At 31.8% G+C, this 23,388-nt stretch overlaps 2 protein-coding genes across 7 annotated transcripts; both read left to right on the forward strand.

Moving 5' to 3' along the window:
* Positions 1-631: 631 nt before the first annotated feature.
* On the forward strand, positions 632-4,607 carry LOC118047955 (nucleosome assembly protein 1;2). The gene is made up of 12 exons (XM_035057422.2): positions 632-919; positions 1,010-1,053; positions 1,289-1,384; positions 2,432-2,524; positions 2,629-2,713; positions 2,799-2,860; positions 2,956-3,140; positions 3,273-3,450; positions 3,557-3,600; positions 3,774-3,990; positions 4,104-4,121; positions 4,234-4,607. The coding sequence occupies exons 1-12, from the start codon at positions 874-876 to the stop codon at positions 4,300-4,302; spliced, it is 1,137 nt and encodes a 378-aa protein (XP_034913313.1). The 5' UTR covers positions 632-873; the 3' UTR covers positions 4,303-4,607.
* A 7,592-nt stretch (positions 4,608-12,199) lies between these two features.
* LOC118047954 (DNA repair protein recA homolog 3, mitochondrial) lies at positions 12,200-19,495 on the forward strand. Of its 6 annotated transcripts, none has more exons than XM_073410116.1 (9): positions 12,240-12,258; positions 12,438-12,514; positions 12,596-12,653; positions 12,742-12,959; positions 13,357-13,444; positions 13,852-14,033; positions 14,380-14,526; positions 17,776-17,907; positions 18,720-19,495. In XM_073410116.1, exons 2-9 carry the CDS (start codon positions 12,458-12,460, stop codon positions 19,101-19,103), a joined length of 1,266 nt encoding a protein of 421 aa, XP_073266217.1. In that variant the 5' UTR covers positions 12,240-12,258; positions 12,438-12,457; the 3' UTR covers positions 19,104-19,495. The 6 variants fall into 6 exon arrangements, with proteins under 6 accessions (XP_034913307.1, XP_034913311.1, XP_034913308.1 ...); XM_073410115.1 differs by having other exon boundaries at positions 12,241-12,258; positions 12,593-12,653; XM_035057416.1 differs by having other exon boundaries at positions 12,200-12,514; positions 12,593-12,653.
* Positions 19,496-23,388: the final 3,893 nt, after the last annotated feature.

Raw genomic sequence — 23,388 nt, forward strand, 5'->3', positions numbered from 1 at the left:
ACTTATATTTTAGAAACATATCTTACATGTAAAAAAAAAAAAAACTAAAAAGTCACTCAAGTCAAACCATTACATTTACGTTCTTGTTCAATAATATCATTATTTTTCTCTCTCGAAACATATAAATTTAATTTAATTTAAATTCACGAATCATGAAGGCAATAGCAATATAATTTTTTTTTAAAATAAAAATAGAAAAGAGTCAAAATAATTTTCATTAATAAATAAAAAAATATAAAATAGAGCAATAAAAAATAAAAAATAGGGCAAAAAAAACTTTTTAAAATGTTAGCCTATTTTAAAAAGTACTGAATTTCATTGAAAAAGAAATTTTTAGATTGTAGGTGTTTGTGAGCGTGGTAAAAATTATTTTTTAAAATGTTTTTTTATTTAAAAATATATTAAAATAATATATATATTTTTTAAAATTTATTTTTGAAATTAATACATTAAAATAATTTAAAAATATAAAAAAATTAATTTAAAATAAAAGTTTTTAAAATTTCATAACCATGCCCCCACAAGGACCGTAGTGTGTTGGCAAAGGCAGCTGGACATGAAGAGGCAAGTGAGGGTCCCGAGCATACATATGCTTTAGGTAGTAAAATTATAAAACACGAGCCAGATGCTAAGGTTTTATCTTTTGATTTCAAGTAGAGAGAGAGAGACTGAAGGGAGGATTAAAGAAAAGAGGAGAAGGCCACGTTTATAAACGACGCCATCTCTCTCGAGTCTCAACAGCCCCCAGCCAGCCAGGCTTCCCTTTTTATCTTTCGCCTCTTCCCTCTTTTTTCTCCACAGTTACCCAATCTAGGGTTTTAGCTCTTTGCTTCTCTCTGTCTCTCCGTACTCCTCCTTGTTTACTCTCTCAACATGAGTAACGATAAGGATAACTTCAGCATGGCTGATCTCACCGCCGGTAGTTTCCAAAACCCTAATTTCTTCCTCTCTGTAACCTTTCACTCTTTTTTATTTATTTTTATATTAACAAGTTGTTTTTTGGTTGCAGCTTTTAACGACGAGGATAGAGCTGGCCTTGTTAATGCTCTTAAGGTCTTTTTTTCATGGTTGAAATATTAAAAATAGGAATTGATGTTTCTCTTCTTAAGTATTCAATCGGGGTTTTCTCCTCAAGCGTTATGTTTGTGTTTGGGTGGTTAGGCTTTGAGTAACCTCTGTCTGGTCACTCTTTCGTAGTTTTTTTTTTCCTTAATGTTCTTACCTTTTGTATTAGGATTTGGGATTTTGTGTTGGCTGATAAGATTATGGTTTTTTGCTGTTCGTGCAGAATAAGCTACAGAGTTTGACTGGACAACACTCTGAATTGCTCGAGAACCTATCTCCAACTGTTAGGAAGCGTGTTGAGGATCTCAGAGAGATCCAGGCATGCCCTTTTTTTTGCCAATCATGATATTATGTGCTCTAATTGATTTTGATCTGAGATATTCTTCACCTGGTTGTGTTCTCGTAGCTTATGGTTTATTGATTTTCCATATGATCTGTGCCTAGTTGTGCTCTGGTAGCTTGCAGTTTATTGATTTTCTATATGAGGTTGTGTTGCTTACTTGTTTGTAAGTCTGCCTGTTGTTGTTCAAAAAACTTTCCAAATGTCTGAGAACTTAATTCTTTTTACTTAAGAATGCGTGTAATTTGGTCTTGCATTATGGTTGGAGCTTGCTTGTTAATCCAGTTTTGATGTTTTTACTCTACTAGCTGTTCGGAATTAATTTTTTGTCGGAATGAAGTTTAATTAAATTAGATTTCATTGGTACAATGATTTTTTTTTTGTTCACTTAAGTTTATGTGCTTGGAGTAGAACCTAAATGCTATAATTAAATTGAAGTCATTGTTTTGAATCTTGGTAAAATTATTTCCATATCATTATCCCTTTTTGATAATTCTATACAAACATGGTAATTGGACCTAATGGACTTCAACTGAATTAAATTACATGCTTCAACAGCTTTCCAAACAAAGCTGTTTTAGGGGTTAGCATCATATTGGAACAACCAAAGTTTTGAATGGTATACTTTGAGAGTTCTCTTTTTGTGAGATGCCAAGGTGGAAAGAATGCAGAGATTTGAATGATTAAGCCAAAGGTTTACCTTCTCTTAAACGTTATTTTTCTTTAAAGGTACCTCTGAGATCCTGGATGGAAGAATTTTTAGGTGGTCCAACACTTCTAACAATTTTGCATGACATTGTTGCTTTTGAGACTTGAATTTTCCCTTTTGTGTTTTCTGTCCTAAGTTGTTGGGAAATTGAATTATAACTCTTCCTCTCTCTCATTTTTTTACTTAGTTAAGGAACTATCCTTAATGAAAATTTACTGTATCATGAATTACTTATGGTTGTTCATTTTCATTCTCATTCTTGCATGATAAAATGGTGGTTATAGTCTTCTATATATAAAAGATCTTTCAATTTGCAGAGTCGACACGATGAATTAGAGGCAAAATTCTTTGAGGAGAGAGCAGCCCTTGAAGCGAAATATCAGAAATTGTACCAACCACTGTACACTAAGGTACAAAATCCTAGTAGCCCATTGTTATTTTGATCTTATATTCTTGTCACCTGAATTCTTCAATGAAAAGATGTTTTCAACTCTGCTTCTCCACCTACTTTCAGCGATATGAGATTGTGAATGGTGTTGCTGAAGTTGAAGCTACAAATGAAGCGGCAATGGATCAAGATGGGGGAAAGGCTGGAGAAGGTACCCATATCCTGCTTATTTTTAATGGATCATCTTTTTTCTTGGCAATTATGTGTACCTTGATATTTAAATACATCAAATGCAGAGAAAGGTGTTCCTGATTTTTGGCTTGTCGCAATGAAGAACAATGAAGTGCTAGCTGAGGAGGTTTGTTTTTTGTGTATTTTTTTGTATTGTTTGTCTAGATTTCAATGCTTGTGAAGATATGATTTCAATTTTTTTTTTTCCCATGTTGGCATCAGATTACTGAGCGTGATGAAGGAGCTCTCAAGTACCTTAAAGATATTAAGTGGTGTAGGATAGAGGATCCCAAGGGATTTAAGCTTGAGTTCTTCTTTGATACTAACCCTTATTTCAAGAACTCTGTTTTGACAAAAACATATCACATGATTGATGAAGATGAGCCCATTCTCGAGAAAGCAATAGGGTAAGTTCTATTTTTCTACCTTGTTATTATGCTGACAATGCTCTTACCATGTTTACTGTTGTGATGCTAATATTGAAGAAGGCTTGGTCTACTACTGATATGTCATTGTTGTTGTTACCTGGTGTGCTGTAGAACTGAGATCGAATGGTATCCAGGAAAATGCTTGACCCAGAAGCTTCTTAAGAAGAAGCCCAAGAAAGGATCCAAGAATGCCAAGCCAGTTACCAAAACTGAAGATTGTGAAAGTTTTTTCAACTTCTTCAGCCCACCACAAGTTCCTGACGATGATGAAGACATAGATGAAGATACTGTAATGATGAACTTCATTAAATCTATTGAAATGATTGGTGATAGCTCATTTCTTCTTGTTTTAATTCTGGGTTCTGTTTTTGTTTGATTTTCTTGTTCTTGAACAGGCCGAGGAATTGCAAAATCAGATGGAGCAAGATTATGACATTGGGTGAGCTCTTTTTTTTTTCTCCCCAAATATTCACTTCTTGTTATGGATTGGGTTTCTAAGTGACAATCAGTGTTTATTTTTAAACGTTATAGAGTCCCGCAACTGCTAGCCACCAATTTCCTTTCTTGTTTTTACCTGTTGAACTTCTTTCATTTATTTGTCTTTGCTTTCAGGTCAACCATTCGAGACAAGATCATCCCCCATGCTGTGTCATGGTTTACCGGGGAGGCTGTTCAGGGGGATGAGCTTGGACTAGATGATGGTGACAATGACGATGATGAAGATATTGATGAGGATGATGACGAGGAGGAGGAAGATGAGGACGATGATGAAGATGAAGATGAGGATGATGAGGATGAGGATGAGGATGAAGGCAAGACCAAAAAGAAGGTTTGATTATCTTGAAATCTGAATTGTCCATATTGTATTTCTTTTCCTTTTATCTATTTGAAGTTTGGTGCAATACTAATTTTTTGGTTATTTGGGATGGGATGTTGCTGCAGTCATCTGCTGGAAACAAGGTATTGCCCCCAGTTCATTATATTTGTCTCTTATTTCTGTTCATTTGCCCTTTATTTTATCACTCAATCACAGCTGTAAATCAAGTGAAACTTAACTTGGGTGTTACTGCAGAAAAGTGGAAGAACACAAGTTGGGGATGGTCAGCAGGGTGAGCGGCCTCCAGAATGCAAGCAGCAGTAAAGTTTTTGCCGCAGCGTATTTGTGAAGTCCTTAATGCAATGGTTGGAAGAGGGGAGTATTTATGAAGCTCTTAATGCAATGCTTGGAAGGGAGATAGGAAGGGGTGTTGAATTTTTGTATGTTTATTCTTTTTTTTTCTCTCTACTTAGTATGCTATATTCTGAACAGATGATTTGAACTTCTTTTTACCCTGCTGGTTTGGAGGGAATGTGGTCAAATAGGTTATAAGATGTTTATGCTTTTGATTTGTTCGTGTATGCTGGGATTTCCTCTTACTGTTAAATGGTTAATGAACTCTTCTATCGTGCCTTTTTTTTTTTCTTCTGTGCAATCAATTGTCGCGAGGCTTCACCCTAGCCCCAATGCTCTTATGGCACGGGAGGGCTTGTTATTGATTGAAGGTCCTGTGGAGTGTTGCTTGCAGGTGGTCTCTGGGTATTTATTTCTAACGTATCTTGTTTTTTACTGTTATTTGGGCCCATAACCCCTTAATCTGGTGCTTGAATCCTTCATGATAAAACTTTATGGTTAGAGTTGTGAAATCCCATGATATAAGATGAAGCCCCCTCAGCCATTAAATCTCTAAGACCATATCACATCCACCCAACTGAATCACGATAGCTTGGGTTTAGAAATGGATGGATCCCTCGAATTGCAAATTCAAAATCTAAACAAATAGGATCCTAACTCTAATTGGATGGGGAGTGATGACTTTTTCATCGTGGGTGCTTTCAGTATCAATCTAGGCTACAATTTTTTTTATTATTTATCCATTATCCTTGGGTTAAGACTTCTAGTTATTGCATGTAGCAAAATTTCCATTTCTTCCTTGGTTTCTCTAGTAGCTCGTCTAGGTCACTAAGATCCTCTATAGTTGTTGAATTGTCCTCACCCTCTTCCTCATCATCATCTTCTAATAGAAACTATTTTGGTCCACCACACTTGTGACCTAGGCTCCTGTTATTATTGCAGTTAGAAGCGAAGTCCTTTATACTTCTTTTCCTCTAGTTAAGCTGGCGTTAACTTCTAAAATTATGGGTTTATGATCAACTTGACGTTAGGCATGCATGGTAAGTTGAGCTTATTAAAAACCCTTAAGAGATTGGGATGTCAACTTCTCCTAGTCACTGTAAGGTTCTGTTCTTGCATCCTCACTCATCAATAAGAAACAATTAAATTTTAGGGATTTAACATTCCAACCCTAAATTTAATTTCTTCCTTCAACCCTCTTAGGAAGCATCTTAATTGGTGAGAGTATGAGACCCTTAAATCATTTTGACAATAGTTCAAATTGCGTCTTATACACCTACATTGAAGAAGTCTATTTTAAATTGATGAGATTCTTTATAGGGTCGCTATAGGTCGAAGTACAAAAAATAAAATAAAATGTAAAGCCATTACAAAAATAGCCCAACTTTTAATAACACATGTTTCCTTCATCTTTTGAAACCACACAATAGCCTTACTTTTCATATAGAAACTTGACATAAATAAACGATGACAGGAAGGTGTATTATTGTAATTGAAAAATTGGGTAGCTTAATATACCTAACTAATTAGATCGTCGCTATTAAAACGAGGAAAATTTAATTTTATGGCTCTGAGTTAAATTTGTTACTGGTCTCTTTATAGATCTGTTTTGTGTGTTAGTGCCCATTAACATATGTTATCAAGGTATTCATGAGATATTCAATGAGTCTCTTTCCTTGAACCTTAGCTATTTAGTCCAACTTGTTAGTTATATTTTGCAACTGTTGGACTAATTCCTCTAACGCTCTTATGTTATTGTTGTTGTTGTTGTTCCTCTTATTATTATTATTTCATCTTGGCCATAATTTCTAAAAGTTGAGACATTCTAGTTCGATTTGCCATTATGAATGAAGGACTAAAAAGCTCTAATATCAAACTATAGTAAACTTGTGATTTTTTAGTTTGAATTATTTGATGGATTGTAATGATATGTAAGAATGAATGGGAAATGTTATGAATTTAAAGTAATAAGTGAAAATTTATAACTTAAATTTATTATTTAAAGACTTAATTACAAAGAAAAATGATTTAATTGAAATAAAATAAAAAGTTTCTAGGCAAATTCGATGTAACCGAAGCCTCCAAGGACAAAAGAAATTGTTTAAAAAACTTTATCATGCCTTATTATCCATCAATTGTTCAATTCAAAAGAACAACTAAATAAGCAACTAAAGATTTGAGATCCAAATTCAAAAATAAAATTTGCTTTTTTAAGATCCTTGACTGAACTGACTGAAGATCAAGTCTTCCTTCTAAAACACCAATGTTTCTTGACTCCTCAAAACACTATTGTTAATCGCAAAATGTTGTCGTCCATTTATTCAATTGTTTTCAACATGTAGCAACTTCCTCAGATAGTCTATTTATTGTCTAAAAACATTAAAAAAAAAAAAGATATAGATTGTGCCAAAACTACGAATGGTTTTTCCACCTGGAAATGCTTATTATGGTATGCTAGCTACTGTTAAAAATTTCTGGACATGTCTTCAGTGTCCAACGATGTATCAATAAGGGATTGTTAGACTATTTTTGTAAATATAAGTGAGTTTTCCATCCTCATCTTTGACAAAAGGGTTTTTTCTTCCTTCTCTTCTCTTCTCCTATTTTTCTATCTTTTTTCTTCATTCTTTCTCTTTTCTTCCTTTCTTTTCCTTTCCTCTCTTTCTCTCTTTTTTCCTGCCTATCCTTTCCCTTCTTGTTTTATTTTGGGTATGGTTTGAGAGGGGTATTTATAGGAAAATAAAAAGGGTTTTTAGGTCTTTGTGCTTGTAAGATTATCGCTACAAACGTTGCGGTGATCTAAGAAAAAGAACAAAGTATTTGGTTCCTTAAGGGGAAGGGTCTAATCTTATGAAAAAGAAGTTACCACCTGTTATTATAGTCACTAGAAAACCCTAACTAATCATAAGAGATCTAAGGTAAGAAACTAGTTATGTTAAGGAAATATATTATCACCATTAAAGATCTAAGGTAAGAGACTGCTTATACCAAAAAAATATTATTACCCCTAAAACATCCTACCTGAGGTAAGTTGCATTATTGTTCTTGTCTTGGATTGCTTAGGTATATTATGTTTAAATTTCCAACAATTTATCTATTAGGTGCATGCAGGTTTACTATGATGAGTTAGACCCTGATTGATATTTCTAACCTAACCATTATAAAATCTAGTTAGTTTACTTTTTTCATTCCTAATTGCTTCGTAAGTTTACAACTCTAAGTTTGTCATCCTAGATCGCAACTCAAGTTATGTCTATGAATGTACCAATATGTTATGTTAGATTCATGGAACCCAACCTAAATTTTAAAGAAGGTCCATGGAAAAAAGCATTGATAATGTTCACCTAACCTATGGTACCTCAATACTCCCGACTTTCATTTAAGTGAATATTCTCAAATTGAAAATTCTTATTTATTAGAGGTTCAAGAACTATATCTTTATTTATTTTTAGATTTGAGGTAAGAGCACATTATGAGTTCATTTACCTTGAATAATTTTTTTTTATTAGGGTTTTAAGATGAGCATTGGACGGGAAGATGGAAAAAAATGATCTTTTGCCCCTTTTATTAAAAAAAAAATCATTTATCAATTAAAAATTATCATTATTGTTTATTTTCCAAAATAGGATGAATTTTTGGTTTTTTTTAGGTTTGTAGGCCTAATAGGCCATATAATTTGGGCCAAACTTTATATGAACTTATTATTAAGCTAAAAAATAAATACATAAAAACATTTTTGAAATATGCCAAAACAAATTATTTTTTCCTTTTTTAAAATACTAAACATGGTATTTTACAAAAAAAATTTAATTATGCAAATAACTATTTTTTTATCCTTTTCTTAATCTTGGTTTAACCTCTTTTTTTTTTTTTTTAATACTATTTCTCAACTTTTCTTCTTCTTTCTGGTTACTTCAACATTCAATAGTAAAGAAGAGGCATGATGGAGGTCGTGTAGTGGTTTGACTATTTCTAGTAAATTAAGAGGTGTTTGGAGGTTGAAAGGGTAGTGGTTTGTATATTTTGATCGTAGGTGTTGGTGGTTGTGAGTAGTTTTGTCTTGGTTGGAGGAAAGACAACATCAGTTGGTTTATTGGGGTGCTTATTGTGGAATCAGTAGGTTAAAAGGGTTTTGACGAACGGGTATTGGAGGAAAGACTAAGGTTTGCTTTGATAAATCATTGATAGAAATGGATGACTATTATGTTTATTGACAGTTTGAGTCCATGGGTTTTGGTTGGTAAGGTTTTGGCTAGAAGTATGGGTATTACAGTTGTTATGTTGACAATGATGGCTGGTTTTGTTTCAGCCAGTGGCATCAAGAGAAGAAAGGTGAGATAAACGAAGTTTCTTTTATATGGAGGTTGTTCTTACTGAAGGTGATCTAGAAGATGAATGGCCAATCGTTGTTGGTGGCTCTTAGTGGTTGGTTGAAGGCTAATGTTGGTGTTGTTGATGGTAGGATTAAGGTTTGGGTCTGTGTTGGCTTTAATATATTGACACTAGAGATGATTTTTGCTAGTTGTTTCTGGTGTAAGTGAAGGTGGAAAATGAGTGGTTATGGGGTATAGTTGACAATGAAAAAGAGAAGCTCGACTATGTGAAGAGCTCGAGCCTTTGTGGAATATATAGAGGTTGAAGTGGACCTTTGATGTCGGGGAAGATGAAGGATTTCAATGGGAGAAGAGATCGATTGATAGGCACAACTTTTTTTTTTTGTTGCTTTTAATTCTTTCTTTTTTTGAGATAGTGTTTCAGTGTGTATAGAGTGTTATGGGGAAGGATGAAGATGAATGTTTTTAGTGTGGGGTCTTTTTTATGGTAATGCTTTATTAATTTCTCTTATTCCTTTTGTGTGTGTGTATAACAACTTATTTAAGCCACTAAAAAAATATTCTTTTCACATTTAATCTCTAAAATCTTTCACACCCATCTATTATTTTTATTTTTATTTTTTAAAAAAACTTCTACTATTTTCTAACTTTTAAAAATCGCCTCTCTTTTAAAACAACACTATGCAATTCAAAATTGTTTCTAAATTGGTCATTATTATTATTATTATTTAATCATTAAATTTTTTTTTGTGTAATTGATTGTTTTTTGAAAAAACTTATCTATACGAGAATAATGAGCAAAACAATAAAAAAAATTGCCAAATTACCAGAAATTGGCGAAATTGCAACGAAAACATATATTTTTTTAGAATGTTGGTTTTTTTTGGATTTTTTTGGAAAAAAAGTTAAGGTAAAGTCGAAGCCAAAAGAATGCCTCATAAAGATAAATTCTCGTAGAAGAATAATTATATAACAAGGTTGACTAGTTCAGAAATATCCTGAAGTGAGCATGGGTCATCTAAACCCTTTAAACACCTTTTAAACTTAAGAAATCCATTATTTTCATAACCTTGAATCATATCCAACATTACATGTATTTTAAAGTCTTTTCTAATAAAGAAATAGACTTATAGGAAAGATAAGCAATGATCTTAAACAATCAAGATAACTCTTTAAAAGTAGGTTATTTTTTTCAGAATTCTATACATTATCATTATGATGTTAAGATAAGTGACAACCCTCAAAAGCCTTTTTTTTCACAAAAAAAAAAAAAAACAGTACACCTCAAGATTTGCTAAAGTAGGATACCAACCTTTAATGCCTTCTCAATAAAATCAAAACACCTCAAGAGACATAAAAAGGTATTTTCTAGAAGAACCACCTTTTATTTCTTCATAAAAACTCACAAGATATATTTTGATTGTTAATCATTCATTTCCCCTATTGAAAGATAAATATAAAATAAAAAGCATGAAAGTTTGGAGAATTAAGATTATGATGTCATTGGTCATCAAACAATTAAAATTTAGGTGGGGAGTCTAAAAGATCTAAGCAATCCTATGTCTCTTTACCCATAGACACCATTTAAGTCTTATGATTATCCATTCTTTTATAACTGTAAGCTATAACCTATATTTTATACCTTTAAAAGTCTTTTCTAATAAAAAAATAACTTGTTTATGTTGAAAAGGTGTTAGTCTCTATAAAGAGAAAAATAATTATGACCTAAATGTGCACTAGAAGTTATTTTCATGTCATTGAATCATCCAATTTTTACCAATAAATGGACAAGCTTAATGCAACATAAACAAGATGTTTTCCATTTTAAAACCTAAAAATTACCTTTGTAACCTTTTCTTGCTAGATCTACCATGAATTTAGATTATTTTTTTTTTCTCAAGCCTAATTAACATTTGGCCCATCTACCAACAACAACATCTATAGTACATCCTAACATTGAATAATATGTTTTGGATTCTCAACTAAAGAAGTTTAATCTTCATGAAAATATTTTTAGATTTGCATCTTGATGACTTATTTTCAACAATTAGATTTAAAAGAATATAATTTTTAAAATTTATAGTTTGCCCTTGAGATAATAAAAATGATTTGCAAAAAATGATCATTAATCAAATTTGCAAAATTCTTGGCAAAGAAAATGTTGATACATCTTATGGTTGCTTAATGGAAAGTTGAGCATTCGGGTCAACTTAGAGGCAATTATGTAAACCCTATGATGACTAATGGAAAACAACTAGATTAGTTGAAAGGCAAATTTGAAAAAGTCTTTCGCAACAATAACAATCAAAATATGATTTCACAAATTCCTTCAAAGCCATGAATGGCATTTGACGATGATGAGTGCCTTTAAATGAAGAAGAGCATAGTTAGATCAACTAGGGCAATATAGCTTGAAATAGTCCATATGTAAACCCCCACATGAATGTAGAACAGAAAGTAATGAGACCTTGACGAATAATGAAAACTCGAGATGAAAAGAAATGCTTCATTTGTGTATCCCTTGGATATATTATTTTTACCCATTTGATCCTTATTTTTTTTTTTGTTAAAGTGATTTTCCTTTTCAATTTAACCTTTCAATTAAAAATTTATTTTTATTTTTATGTTAATTTTGATCCTTATTTTTTATTTTTTGTTCCTTTTCTAAATTGTTTTTTCTTTTCAATTTCACCATTCCAATATAAAATTTATTTTGTATTTCAATTTTAATTTTATTTTTTTAAATTTTTTTGTATAATTGAAATCACTTTAAGAATTGAACTTCATAATTTTTCTAGTTAGGGTAATTTGGGTCTAATGTCTTGGGCATATTAACACAAGTTGATATTTTTTTTTACAAAAAATAGGTTTTATACAAGTTGATATTTTTTTTTATTGTGTTATTCCAATCTCGTGATCTAGATCGTAAGTTTGACAAAATATCTCGGGTTGGCCAACCCTAATTATCAAGGTTACAAGTTTGTTATACTAACTCATATTAATTAAGACCATATTTTTATATTGTTTTTACCTCATTTTATTTTTTTTTATATTTAATAGGTTGTGAATTAATTTGAATTCCTTCACTTTTTAATTTTTTTTCCATGATTTTTTTTTTAAAATTTGATCTATTATTTATTATTTTTTTATCTAATTAAAATAAAATCAATTTATTCAACTAAATTAAATTTATGTCTAACAACACTTTTTTATTTATTTTAAAAAATAATATTTGCTACACTTAAATGTTATTTTATGTAAAAAAATAGTTTAGCACCACAATGAAGGGGATTTGTAGAATAATAAAAGTATAGTTGTGGTTACTTTTTAAAAAATTTTTTGTTTGAAAATATATTAAAATAATAATTTTTTAGTTTTTAAAAATAATTTTTGATATCAATACAATTAAAATGATCTAAAAATATTAATTTAAAAAAAATAATAATTTTTTTAATAATTTTTTTAAAATACTTTAAAAATACAGAAATAAATGCTCATCCTAATAATAAATATATATAAGTGAAGACACGTTCCCTCTCTTTCCTCAGGTGGAGCTCAGCACAACAAATCAATAAAGGAGGGAAACAAAAAGGTAAAACCCTAAAACCAGAACTCAGAACTCAGAGCTCAAAACTCGAAACCTCTTTCTCTTTCAATGCTGTAAAATTCCTGAACTCTATTTTTCTATCCATACTCTTTCGTTTTTCTTTTCTTTTTTCTTTCTTCTTTTTTTTTTCACTCTCTCCCCTCTATTTCAATTCCAAAACAAAGAAAGAAAGAAATTGTTTTCCATGGCGAGGCTTCTTCGAAACGCTTCGTCTCTGAGACGCGCTCTTGTTGCTCCCGAGGTACCTTATCTCTACATTTGTTGACTCCCTCCGTCTCTGTTTTTATGTTTAATTAAGGTTTCTGTTGATTGGTTTTAGCAGGGAATAAGGAGAGGGGTGTTGGGAACATCGACTCAGATATGCAATTTTGCTACAAAAGGTAACTGAAAGTTGATGACATGAATAAGTTTATTTTGTTTATCAAGCTGTGTCAAGCAGTAATGGCATGGATTTTCTATTTTAATAAGGTAAAAGAAAATCCAAGTCAGATGGGAGTGAGTCTGGTGAAGAAAATATGTCAAAGAAAGAGTTGGCCTTACAACAAGCTCTTGACCAAATTACTAGTCAATTTGGAAAGGGAGCTATCATGTGGTTTGGCCGTTCCGAAGCTCCCAAAAATGTCCCAGTCGTGTCGACGGGCTCTTTTGCTCTTGATATTGCACTCGGATGTGGTGGATTTCCGAAGGTATAAATGAAGATTTTTCATTCGACCAGTTAGTTGCTTTGCAAACAATATTCTGTTTTACAAAGCATACAATTTCTTAAACTATAAAAGATTTGATTGTTTACCGGTCTGGTTCTACATTGGTTGTCTTTTCTATTTTGATGACTTGAAAATGGAGATTGTCACTTTTTAGTCTTTGATATAATTTAAAGTAATGTTAGTTTCATGAAGAGATCCATTTTGCATTTATTGTGCTTTAACCAAATGTTTATGGTTTGAGTTGATGGGTCATTTCTTGTTTTGTGAATTCAGAACTTCCATATCTTCAATGCAAGCAAGAACCAAACCCCATAGTTTAGTGTGCGCGCGAGCACGTATGCTTGTCTGCTTATTACATATCTGGATTGGATTTGTGCAGGGTCGTGTGGTGGAGATTTTTGGTCCTGAGGCTTCTGGGAAAACCACTCTTGCTTTGCATGTAATTGCTGAAGCACAGAAGCAAGGAGGTTACGTCTTAAATGCCCACAAAATTTCTTTTAATTCTGTCACCAGTAGTAGTTACTAGCTAGGACTAGTGGGGCTATTTTTCCTCCCATTTGGCTGTTAGGAGGTGTACACCCATGGCAACACTTATGTTTTCCTTGGGCTGAATCCCACAAATATGATATTTCTTATGAAAAAAGAAAGAAAGGATATGATATGTCAATTTTCATACCATTTGTAATCATGTTGTCAAGATATTTTAATAGTAAGTTTGAAACAATTTGAAAAATTAATCACTCTAGTATTATGTACTTAGAATATTGGCTGCAATCAATTGCTTCTGAGGATTATTATGTCAAAGTAATTTTCTGATTTGTCGAGGACTCGACCTCAATTTTTCCATGGTATTAATATACCAGCTTCTTTGCAGGTTACTGTGTCTTTGTTGACGCCGAGCATGCCCTTGATTCATCATTAGCTAAGGCTATTGGGGTGAACACTGAGAACTTGCTTCTTTCACAACCTGATTGTGGCGAACAAGCTCTCAGTCTTGTGGATACTCTCATCCGGAGTGGTTCTGTTGATGTTGTTGTTGTTGATAGTGTAAGTAAGGTGCTTTATTGGTTCGTACTCTTACTTGCTATCAAATCCTCTTTTAGTTAGAGTTTCTTGTATTCAACAGGTCATGGTTTGTATAATGTAATACTTGGTAAGATAATTTGTTCCCTTTTCTACTCCCTTCTGCCCACCTTCTTCTATGTCCTATGTAATGGTTATCATCGTAGGAGAGTTCTGTTAGCAGGTGTCCCTGCAGCTTTCACTGCAGATAGCACACTCATGCATTAGACATCAATGCTTAATTAAATTGTTTTTGATTAGAGTTATCCATACTGTTGAATTTAAGGGCACAGTCTGGCTTGGAGTCTAGTTTTTATTTTTCTACTCTTATTAATGACAGGTAGCTGCACTTGTGCCTAAAAGTGAACTTGATGGAGAGATGGGTGATGCACATATGGCAATGCAAGCCAGATTGATGAGTCAGGCACTTCGCAAACTGAGCCACTCTTTATCGCAGTCACAAACTATTTTGGTCTTTATAAATCAGGTACCATTTTGTAGTTTTGGTCCTATCATTGATAGGATTAGGTTGTTTTTTTGTTTACATCCGTTTATGAGATCGGTATTGATTTACTTGAAATTATAGTGCTTTATTTGCTCATTCATTTTGGGTTCCCGCTTAAAAGAGCCTAAATTTATTTGCATTCAAAACTAACTAATGTTTAGTCATTTACCAAATATGGTTCAGATGTCATGCTGAATGCTTATATTTTTGACCCAGTCAAAGAAACATCTCTTGGAGTTTTCATTCAGGCTGTCAATTTTCCTGAGCAGAGTATAATAATTGCATGCTAGGATGGTAATTGAGTTGATAGCATACTGTTCAAGTTTGGCTTGTTCAAATTAAAATCAAGTGTAGAACTCAAGTTTAGTCCTGCTCAAAAAGTGATCAGGCTTCCTTTACACTTCCTTGAATGAATTTGAGCTTGTACATGAACGTAATGATTAAATAAACTTAAAGAATGCCAATATATTTTTTCCCTCTAAAATATATGTCTGCATTTTGAAAATCATTAGCTACTCTGTTCTTGTCTATCTTGTAATCATATTTTGTTAAGAAAAGAAATGAATATTTAGTAATACTTATAGAATTAATTAGTGCAATTTCCAAGTTTCTTCATGATGCTAGTTGAACTTTAAATATTTATAAGTTTGGTTTCTTTGGGTAATGAATGAGCTTTACTGGTCATTTTGACTAGACAAACTTGAATCAAGCTCGAGTAGTTTTTTTTTTTTTTTTTTTAATTTCATGGTCCTACTTGATGCATGTTGAGGCTGACCTACATTGGAGCTTGAGCCAAGGCAAGTTCAAATTTTTGGTCAGAACTTGTGTATGCTCAAGATGGATGTTGGCCTGGCCAGACAGTTGCAAAGCAGAAAAGAAATCTACCTGGCCGAATGCTTTAGGGCTACAAACAGATAAAAGAAATTTGACTTGTTAGAGTACTATCATAGGATGTTAGTACACACATGCACTATCACTTTCTTTTCTGTGTCTTCAATTCTGGTTTTCAAAATAAAAAGAGTCCTCATCCCAACAATGATAGTCTAATGTCAGAATACATAAAGTTGTAGCACTTTCTTCTTTTTATCTGCAGTTTACATACATTTGCACATATTTGAGAGACTTCTTTTTCAGCATCTTCGGTTCTGGGTTTCAAAATTAAATATATAGCTGTCGAGGAAGGCACTCTGCATCCCAGAAATAATTGTCTGATGATATAATTCACTGATATTTAGTGTGTTTGTTTTATCTCTCTGTTTATAATTAGGTTGCATTTGGTAGAAGGTTAAAAAATGAAAGGGGAGTTCTTACAAGAGTAATTGTTAAGGGTGTAAAAATTGGAGTTTAGGGATGTTTGGTGTATTAATATAGTGAATGGTAAATTGTTATTGTTTATTGAAAGAGAGAAAATACTTAAAATATTAGTGTGTTTTCTGTGAAAAAAGAAAGGGAGAGTGATGATAGGAGATAATAGTGGTTTCTAGGGGTGTTTTGTGTGTTAATAAAATGAAGAGTAAGTTGTTAGTGAAAATACAGAAATTAATTGAAACATTAGTGTTTTTCCAAGACAAAAGGAATAATATTGGTTGGGAGGTTAACATTACACCCATGGACAAAGGGTAAAACTTACCCTACACAAAGACCATTTTGGGTTGTAATTATAACCCCTCTGCCAAAATAATGAACCAAACAAGGGTAGTTTTCCCTCAGTTTAATTTCAATCTAGTGAGCTGGACATTTATTATTTATAGGTTTGATGCATGGTTATGGAAATCCTGATTTGTATCAGATGATTTTGGATCTGATCCAAATCACCACAATTCAACTCCCACAAAAAAATTGTAAGTTTCTAAAATCATAATGGGATTGGCGTTTCAATTCGTTGGAATCATTAAAGTCCTGATTTCAGATGATCCCAATGCCATATGTTTTCATTGAGAAAAAAAAGAAAATACTGCCAGGTCTCTTAAATAACTCTGTCTTCTAACTCCATATCGTTTCTCTCTCTCAAATTGTTTTTGTGGTGGTGCTGATGCCATTATCAGGCCAATTCCTCTTCTTCTGTCCTTTTTTGTTTCCATTTCACAACCCTGCCCTTCGCAATTTTTCTTCCCTTTTCTGGTCTCACTAAATTTCTCTCCATAGTTAATCTACCTCTTTGCACATCTGTCTTGAATGATTTGGTCTTGTATGGGTTACCTTAAGCAATTTACATGCTATATGCTTTATGGTATTGTTGGATTTGAGTTATATTTTCACTTTTTCTTTGCAAATTTGTTGGGTTTGTTAACATTCTTGTCCTCTTTTCCCCTTGTTTAGAGTAATGAATATGGTATTCATGGAATGCAGTTTGTTATTCAATTTATAAAGAAGATTCTGGACAATATTTCCTTTAATAATTCAAACCCTAGCTCATATTGGACCTTCAGGCCCCTATTTTACATAGATCTGGCATCATGCTATTCCACAATTGAATGAAAATTTTTTTGGAGAACATACATATAATGTCTGTTATTAGTTTCTTATATTATCCAGTGTATGACTTGAGATGGTGTTTTAATTTTTATTACATTCTTTATTATTTTTCATCCAAATTATATTATGAATTTAATTAGTACTACGACTTGTATTTATGCTTTCATACATGTTATATTTATTATCTTTTTTTTAGAGTTTATGTAATATCTTATGATTTTATGACCTGATCTCACAATTCAATATTTGTGACCCTCCATGGATCCTATTTAAAATCCTGATTTTAATAGCTTTGGTTTGATGTGTTTCTCTTCTGCTGTAAAATCTGCATAAATGGCCTACTTGAGCTCTGCCTTTTGCTACTGCACTAAGCTGAGCTTGATCTGATTGGGCGTACCTTTTCTTTTCTTTCATTGTAATTTAATTTCTTTCTTCTGTTGTCCTGATAGCATAGTCAAAAGTAAGCAGTCAATACTGAGCTTACCTTTTCTTGATATTAATGTCTTCATACTTCAGAATATGAAGTTTATTTGCACTCTTAAATTCTTTTTGTGGTCTGCAATGTCAGTATGATAATAAAAAATTCATTTGGATCCATGTCATATAAAGTTAGTGTGCTGACCATGAGTCCATTGTATTTGAGCTCAAGAATGGCTCTGCTAGTATTGGCACAAAGTCATACCAACAACATCAAATTTAATTTCAATTTGATATGTGGATTTATAATGCTTGCTTGTTGACTTTATCTGTCTATAGGTGAGGGCAAAGCTTTCAACTTTTGGATTTGGTGGGCCCACTGAAGTAACCTGTGGTGGTAATGCTCTGAAGTTCTATGCTTCAGTTCGCCTAAACATTAGAAGGGTGGGGTTTATCAAGAAGGGAGAAGAGGTACGGCTGTTTTATCTTTTCCTCAATTTGTGAATTTGGACATTGTGCCAGAAGATAAGGAATTTTCGTGATACTTCTTTTCAACACTTGGTGGAATAGACTAAATTTGCATGAGCTATTGAACGTTTTGTTGGCTCCTCTAGACAATATATTCTTGGCTTGGATTCTATACTTGTACATTGTTTCTCAAGCAAGGCACCAGATATGCAACAAAGCAAAAACCCTTGCTGGTGTAAGCTTTGCCTGAAAAGGATATATTCTTGACCTATAAAGGAAGCAAAAATAGGGGGAAGAGAGAAATTATAAAGGGAGGAATGGGTTCCTCTATCTTGCAATTCAATACATCTACCTTGCAGAGTTTTCTGGAAGTGACTGTTAGTCCCCTCGCCCATTCTTGGCTTGAGATCTGTTTGTTTTAACCACCTCTGCATGCTTAGTTGTTCATGAAGACCTAGTTTAGAACATTGTTATTTGCAATTGATGTATGCCGCATTCAAAATAAGTAAACAAGTGAAATAAATGCCCTTGTATCTTGTGACTTCTGACTATACATTCTGTCCTCGGATATCGTGACCTACTGTATATTTGGATTGGAGCTGCTTTTGCTCTTTCTTTATTTATTTTTGCGAACCACATTTCACAATATAACGGGTAGGTTTGGCTCTGGCACAAATGGTGAAAGGGATGAGGCGGGGAAATTGAACCTAGATCATTAGGTTCAAATCTCAACATGAATACATTTATTGGTTACAGCACTCATTATGTTGTCATCTTGGTGTCAAAGTGTCTTTTCATACTTTTGTGTTCTGCAGACAACAGGAACTCAAGTCCAAGTGAAGATAGTGAAGAATAAGCTCGCTCCTCCTTTTAAAACAGTTCAATTTGAGCTTGAGTTTGGAAAGGGAATAAGTCGTGAATCAGAGATCATAGAATTGGCGTTGAAACACAAGCTCATCAAGAAAAGTGGCTCATTTTATGATTGTAATGGTAAAAAATACCATGGCAAGGAAGCATTCAAGGAGTTTCTAGCTCATAATGATGATGTACAGGAAGAGCTTATGATGAAGCTCAGGGAGAAGCTACATGAAGCTGAGACAGGTCAGGAACTGGGAGACGAGTCTACAGATGGAGAACCCACTCAAGAAATCATCTCACCTGATTCTACTGACGAAGAAGTTGCTGCAGCTGAAGCATAGCACGTGTATGACCTCAAAACTGTAGATGAAGTTTATTCTGCTAGGTTCCATGGCATCGCCCGGTTTTCTATGGAATCCTGCAATCCTATCTCCTGCTCATCCATAGCATCTGGGTTTCCCAGTGCGGCACAAACTGAAGGAAAGATTCAAAAGGCCTTGGGTTTATTATAATCACAAGCTACCCTTGCTCATGACCGAGTGAATGGTTTTTGATTGTGCTGTAATTGAAATGTGTGAATCGTTGTAGTGCACATTTTGGTTATAGAATGGATGAAAGTCTTGCGAGGTCAAGATGTGTTGCTGCGGAAAATGCAGGGCATTTGTCAAATTTCTTAAATGTACACTATAAGTTATATCTATTTTATTTATATTTATTTTTTTCTTTACAGTAATTGAAATGAGTTTTTTTTTTTTTGTTTTTTAGTCAATGCTCCAAACACTACTTGGACAAAGTTATGAAGTAAGGACACGGATATGGAATACGAATATAACATGATATTAATATGATGATGATGCAATCTAAGAAAAATCCAGAATACCATATGAAATGACATGAATATGATGATGATATAAGACAATTTCAAGAAAATCAGAATAAGATACTTGAGCGATATACTATTTTTAAATTATTTTATATATTATATAAACATTGTTTTAAAAAGTAAATAAAAATATATGACATTTATATGACTCTTAGATTAGTTAGGTTGATAACTTTTTATCTAAACATATTATATATGTTTTCCTAACCTCTTTAATCTTTATAAGTAACTAATCTAAATCATATAAGTTAGTTAAGTATGACTCAATTTTATAGCATTAAACATATTCAATTTATGGTAACTTTGGATAACTCAACAAGTTATCCATAAATAGAACTATGGTTTTATGCTTATAAAATAAAAAGAAAACAAATCATATTCTCAACATGTACTTAATATATAAATGATGGATTTATTATTTAATTAAGTCTCATTTCATGGCATAATGATACATCATACATAACAATTATATATAAATATATGCCTCTAGCATGCTATTCTAATTGGATAATTATAGACATATCTAAACTAATTTCCTCAAGCCATCAAAGAGAATTAGGTGGTTAAAACCTAGGTAGCTGCTACAAATTTTTATAAGTCCTTTTCTAGCACCATTGACACAGCCAAAAGATTGATATTTTATCCCAAATGCGGGAGTGTTAAAATAATAAATAACCCGACAAGACCGAGATCGAACCACATGAAGGTGAACTATATAATAATAATAATAATAATAATAATAATAATAATAATAAAACAAAGAGTTTATGAGAATTTGATGGGATATTGATGTAAGTATTAAACAATGATAAACCAATTATCAAGGTTAGAGGATCCACTAATAGTATTAGAAATAAGTATAATATAAACTCTCTTTATTAATCAACTGGAAAACTACACACAAAGGAGGTTCCAATCGGATGATTTATCCTTAATAGTTCATTATAAATTTTTAATATGATCATATTAATTATCTTATTTTAGTAATACCATACTTTTAAATATTGTCAGGAATTCATGATATTAACTTATGTTAACAATAAATCAAGTTCCTTTCATAGCACATGTGTAGGTTACACAACACAAATCTAGATTAACCATTTAACAAGTAAGGTATTAAGAATTAATAAGATAAAAAGATAAGACATGTTAATAACAGACTTTGTTGGATATAAATATTGAAGTCTATGTTGAGTTTATATTATACCTATTCTAACACCATTAATGAAACCTTTTCACCTTGACATAATAAACTTAGCTAAACAACATAAGAACATAAATATAGTAAATGAAATGAAAATCATAAATAAGAGATAAGGAAAATATAACTTGAAATAAAATTAAAACATTACAAAAAAATAAAATAAAAAATAAAGAACATAATCGTAATTTGAACAATCAAGATGCCTAAATGCATGGCAAATGCCTCCTTTTATAGGCTAAAATTTGAAACTATTGATTTGATGACTAATTGTTAAGTGGGTGACCACATCTTGACTTGGTAACAATCCTTATCTTCTTATCTGAACAAAACATCATTGATAACATCAAAATTTGAACATACTTAACTAATAAAGTTCTAGAAAATTGTCTCAGCTTTCCAGGAAAAAACAATTCAGGTCATTTGAACTTCTAGAACTTAAAATATTGGCTAAACACTGAACAATGTCTAGGTTGCAGGACAGATTTGAACTTCTCTGTTATTGCTACAATTTGAACTTGAAAACGATATTTTTAAATCTTGGACTCCTCATGAAAGTTTTAGACATATGTCTTATCTTTCCATCCATATAAAACAAGCCTAAATCCAAGTTCTACAACTCCAGTTATGATCAAATAACTAAATGGTGTTCCAGTTTGGACTAAATCAGCATCTCTTTTCTAAGCTTAGCCTTCTCTTTATCTTCTCAATTTCAGTAGTTAAACTCATTAATAAATCCATTGATTTATGTGATAGGCCTGCATTTAAGATGAACATTTACCATAAATTAAAGGTATCTTATATTATTAGATATATTATTATAAAAAATGCTCCTAGCTAAGGAGTTATTGATACTTCAAGTGCAAAATGATGATATAAAACCTTAATAAAAATACACTTTTAAGTACGAATCAATTTCCTAATTGTCTATTACTTTTCTAAAATTGTTATATTTATTTCGTTTGGTTGATTACTAAATTTCTAGTGATATTTGAGTCTATGTTTGAAGTAGATTTAATGTAGAAAGACATCTTGAATGTTCATTTACAAGTTGTCTAAATAGGTTTTTCCATATAAAATAAGAGTTGAATTAATGGTTTTTCTACTTTCTTAGACTTACTATTAGGACCACTCTTATGAACTTAATTAGTTCTTTTTTTAAAATTTTTTTTAGAAATAAACACTTAAAACATATACTTACTCCATAACTAAATCATATCTTAGGCTCTGATACTAAATGGAATCAATCCTAGTGATATTAGAAAAAAAAATTTAATGAAACAATTATACTAATAAATTCTTACAAAATCTAAGTAAACCAAGTGATAAACATAGAAGCTTTATTGAGTAGTTCTAAGATAATTGTTGCAATAACTCCTGTAGTTTCCAAACCAATTTTAAAACCATATAAGATCTTATTAGAATTCTTTAAAGAAATTAAGAATATCCTTTCACAAATAAAATTTCAAGTTGCTCCTAATACAACTCAATCTAAGGATATCAAAACTTTTTATATGTAAAATTGCTTATCTAATGAAGAGGATACTGGTATCGATGAACTTATACATGAACTATCTTCTTTTAAAATATATTATCCTAGACCAACAACTATATAGTTTTAGAAGAAAAAAAACTACAATTATTCAAAGTAAATACAACTGCAATTCTATCTATGAACATAACATAAATTGATTAGTATGATATCAAATTCACAATCTACATCAATAGATAACTATGATGTCCAATACTTATAAAACAAAAACAAGTAATCCAAATAAGGAAATAAAATAATTCTTAGTAGATGAATTTATCAATATGCTAAAAAGTGGTGGGACAATCTTCTCACCTAATTCGACTATAGCGCTTTTTTTTCAAATCTAAAAAAAATAGATTTTAAGGGCCATTTTCTAGATTTTGAAAAATTCAGGTTAAAACAAAAAATAATCTAAAACTAAGCTCACAATTCTATGAGTTGAATGTAATGCCTTTGGGTTTTTTATGTGAGTGTACATCAGGAAGTGATGTTATTAATTATTTATGAATATATTATATTTTTTATATGGTTTTTGTCTTTTGTGAAATCATATTCAAGCTCCTTGTTTTTATGGTTTTGTAGGCATAGTAGCTTCTTATTCATATAAAAATGGAGATTCTCAAGCATACTGGCTACCAATACATAATCACATCCCCACTTACTGTTATCTACATAAGAATGGAGATTCTCAAACAGCATATTTGGTTTTTTGAATAGTAGATTTGCATTGTAGCACCTGTTACAAATCATTGTTGACTTCAATAATGATTTTTTTTTTCATTTTGATCATCAAACTTTCTTTTGATTTCATCCTTTTGTGTTTGTGTTATGTTTTAAATGTTTTTTCTGTTGTTTATTTTTATTCTTTACATTTTCTTGAGATACAAAGTTTTTGATAAGATTTAAAAGCTCAATTGGAGGTCCATTTAATGAGACGTGGTTTTAATTTGTAGAATTAATACACAACCAAAAGAATGAGACCTATCTCAGATTTACTTGAAAAAATCA

Source organism: Populus alba, chromosome 6, assembly GCF_005239225.2.
Source record: "Populus alba chromosome 6, ASM523922v2, whole genome shotgun sequence".
NCBI lineage: Eukaryota > Viridiplantae > Streptophyta > Magnoliopsida > Malpighiales > Salicaceae > Populus > Populus alba.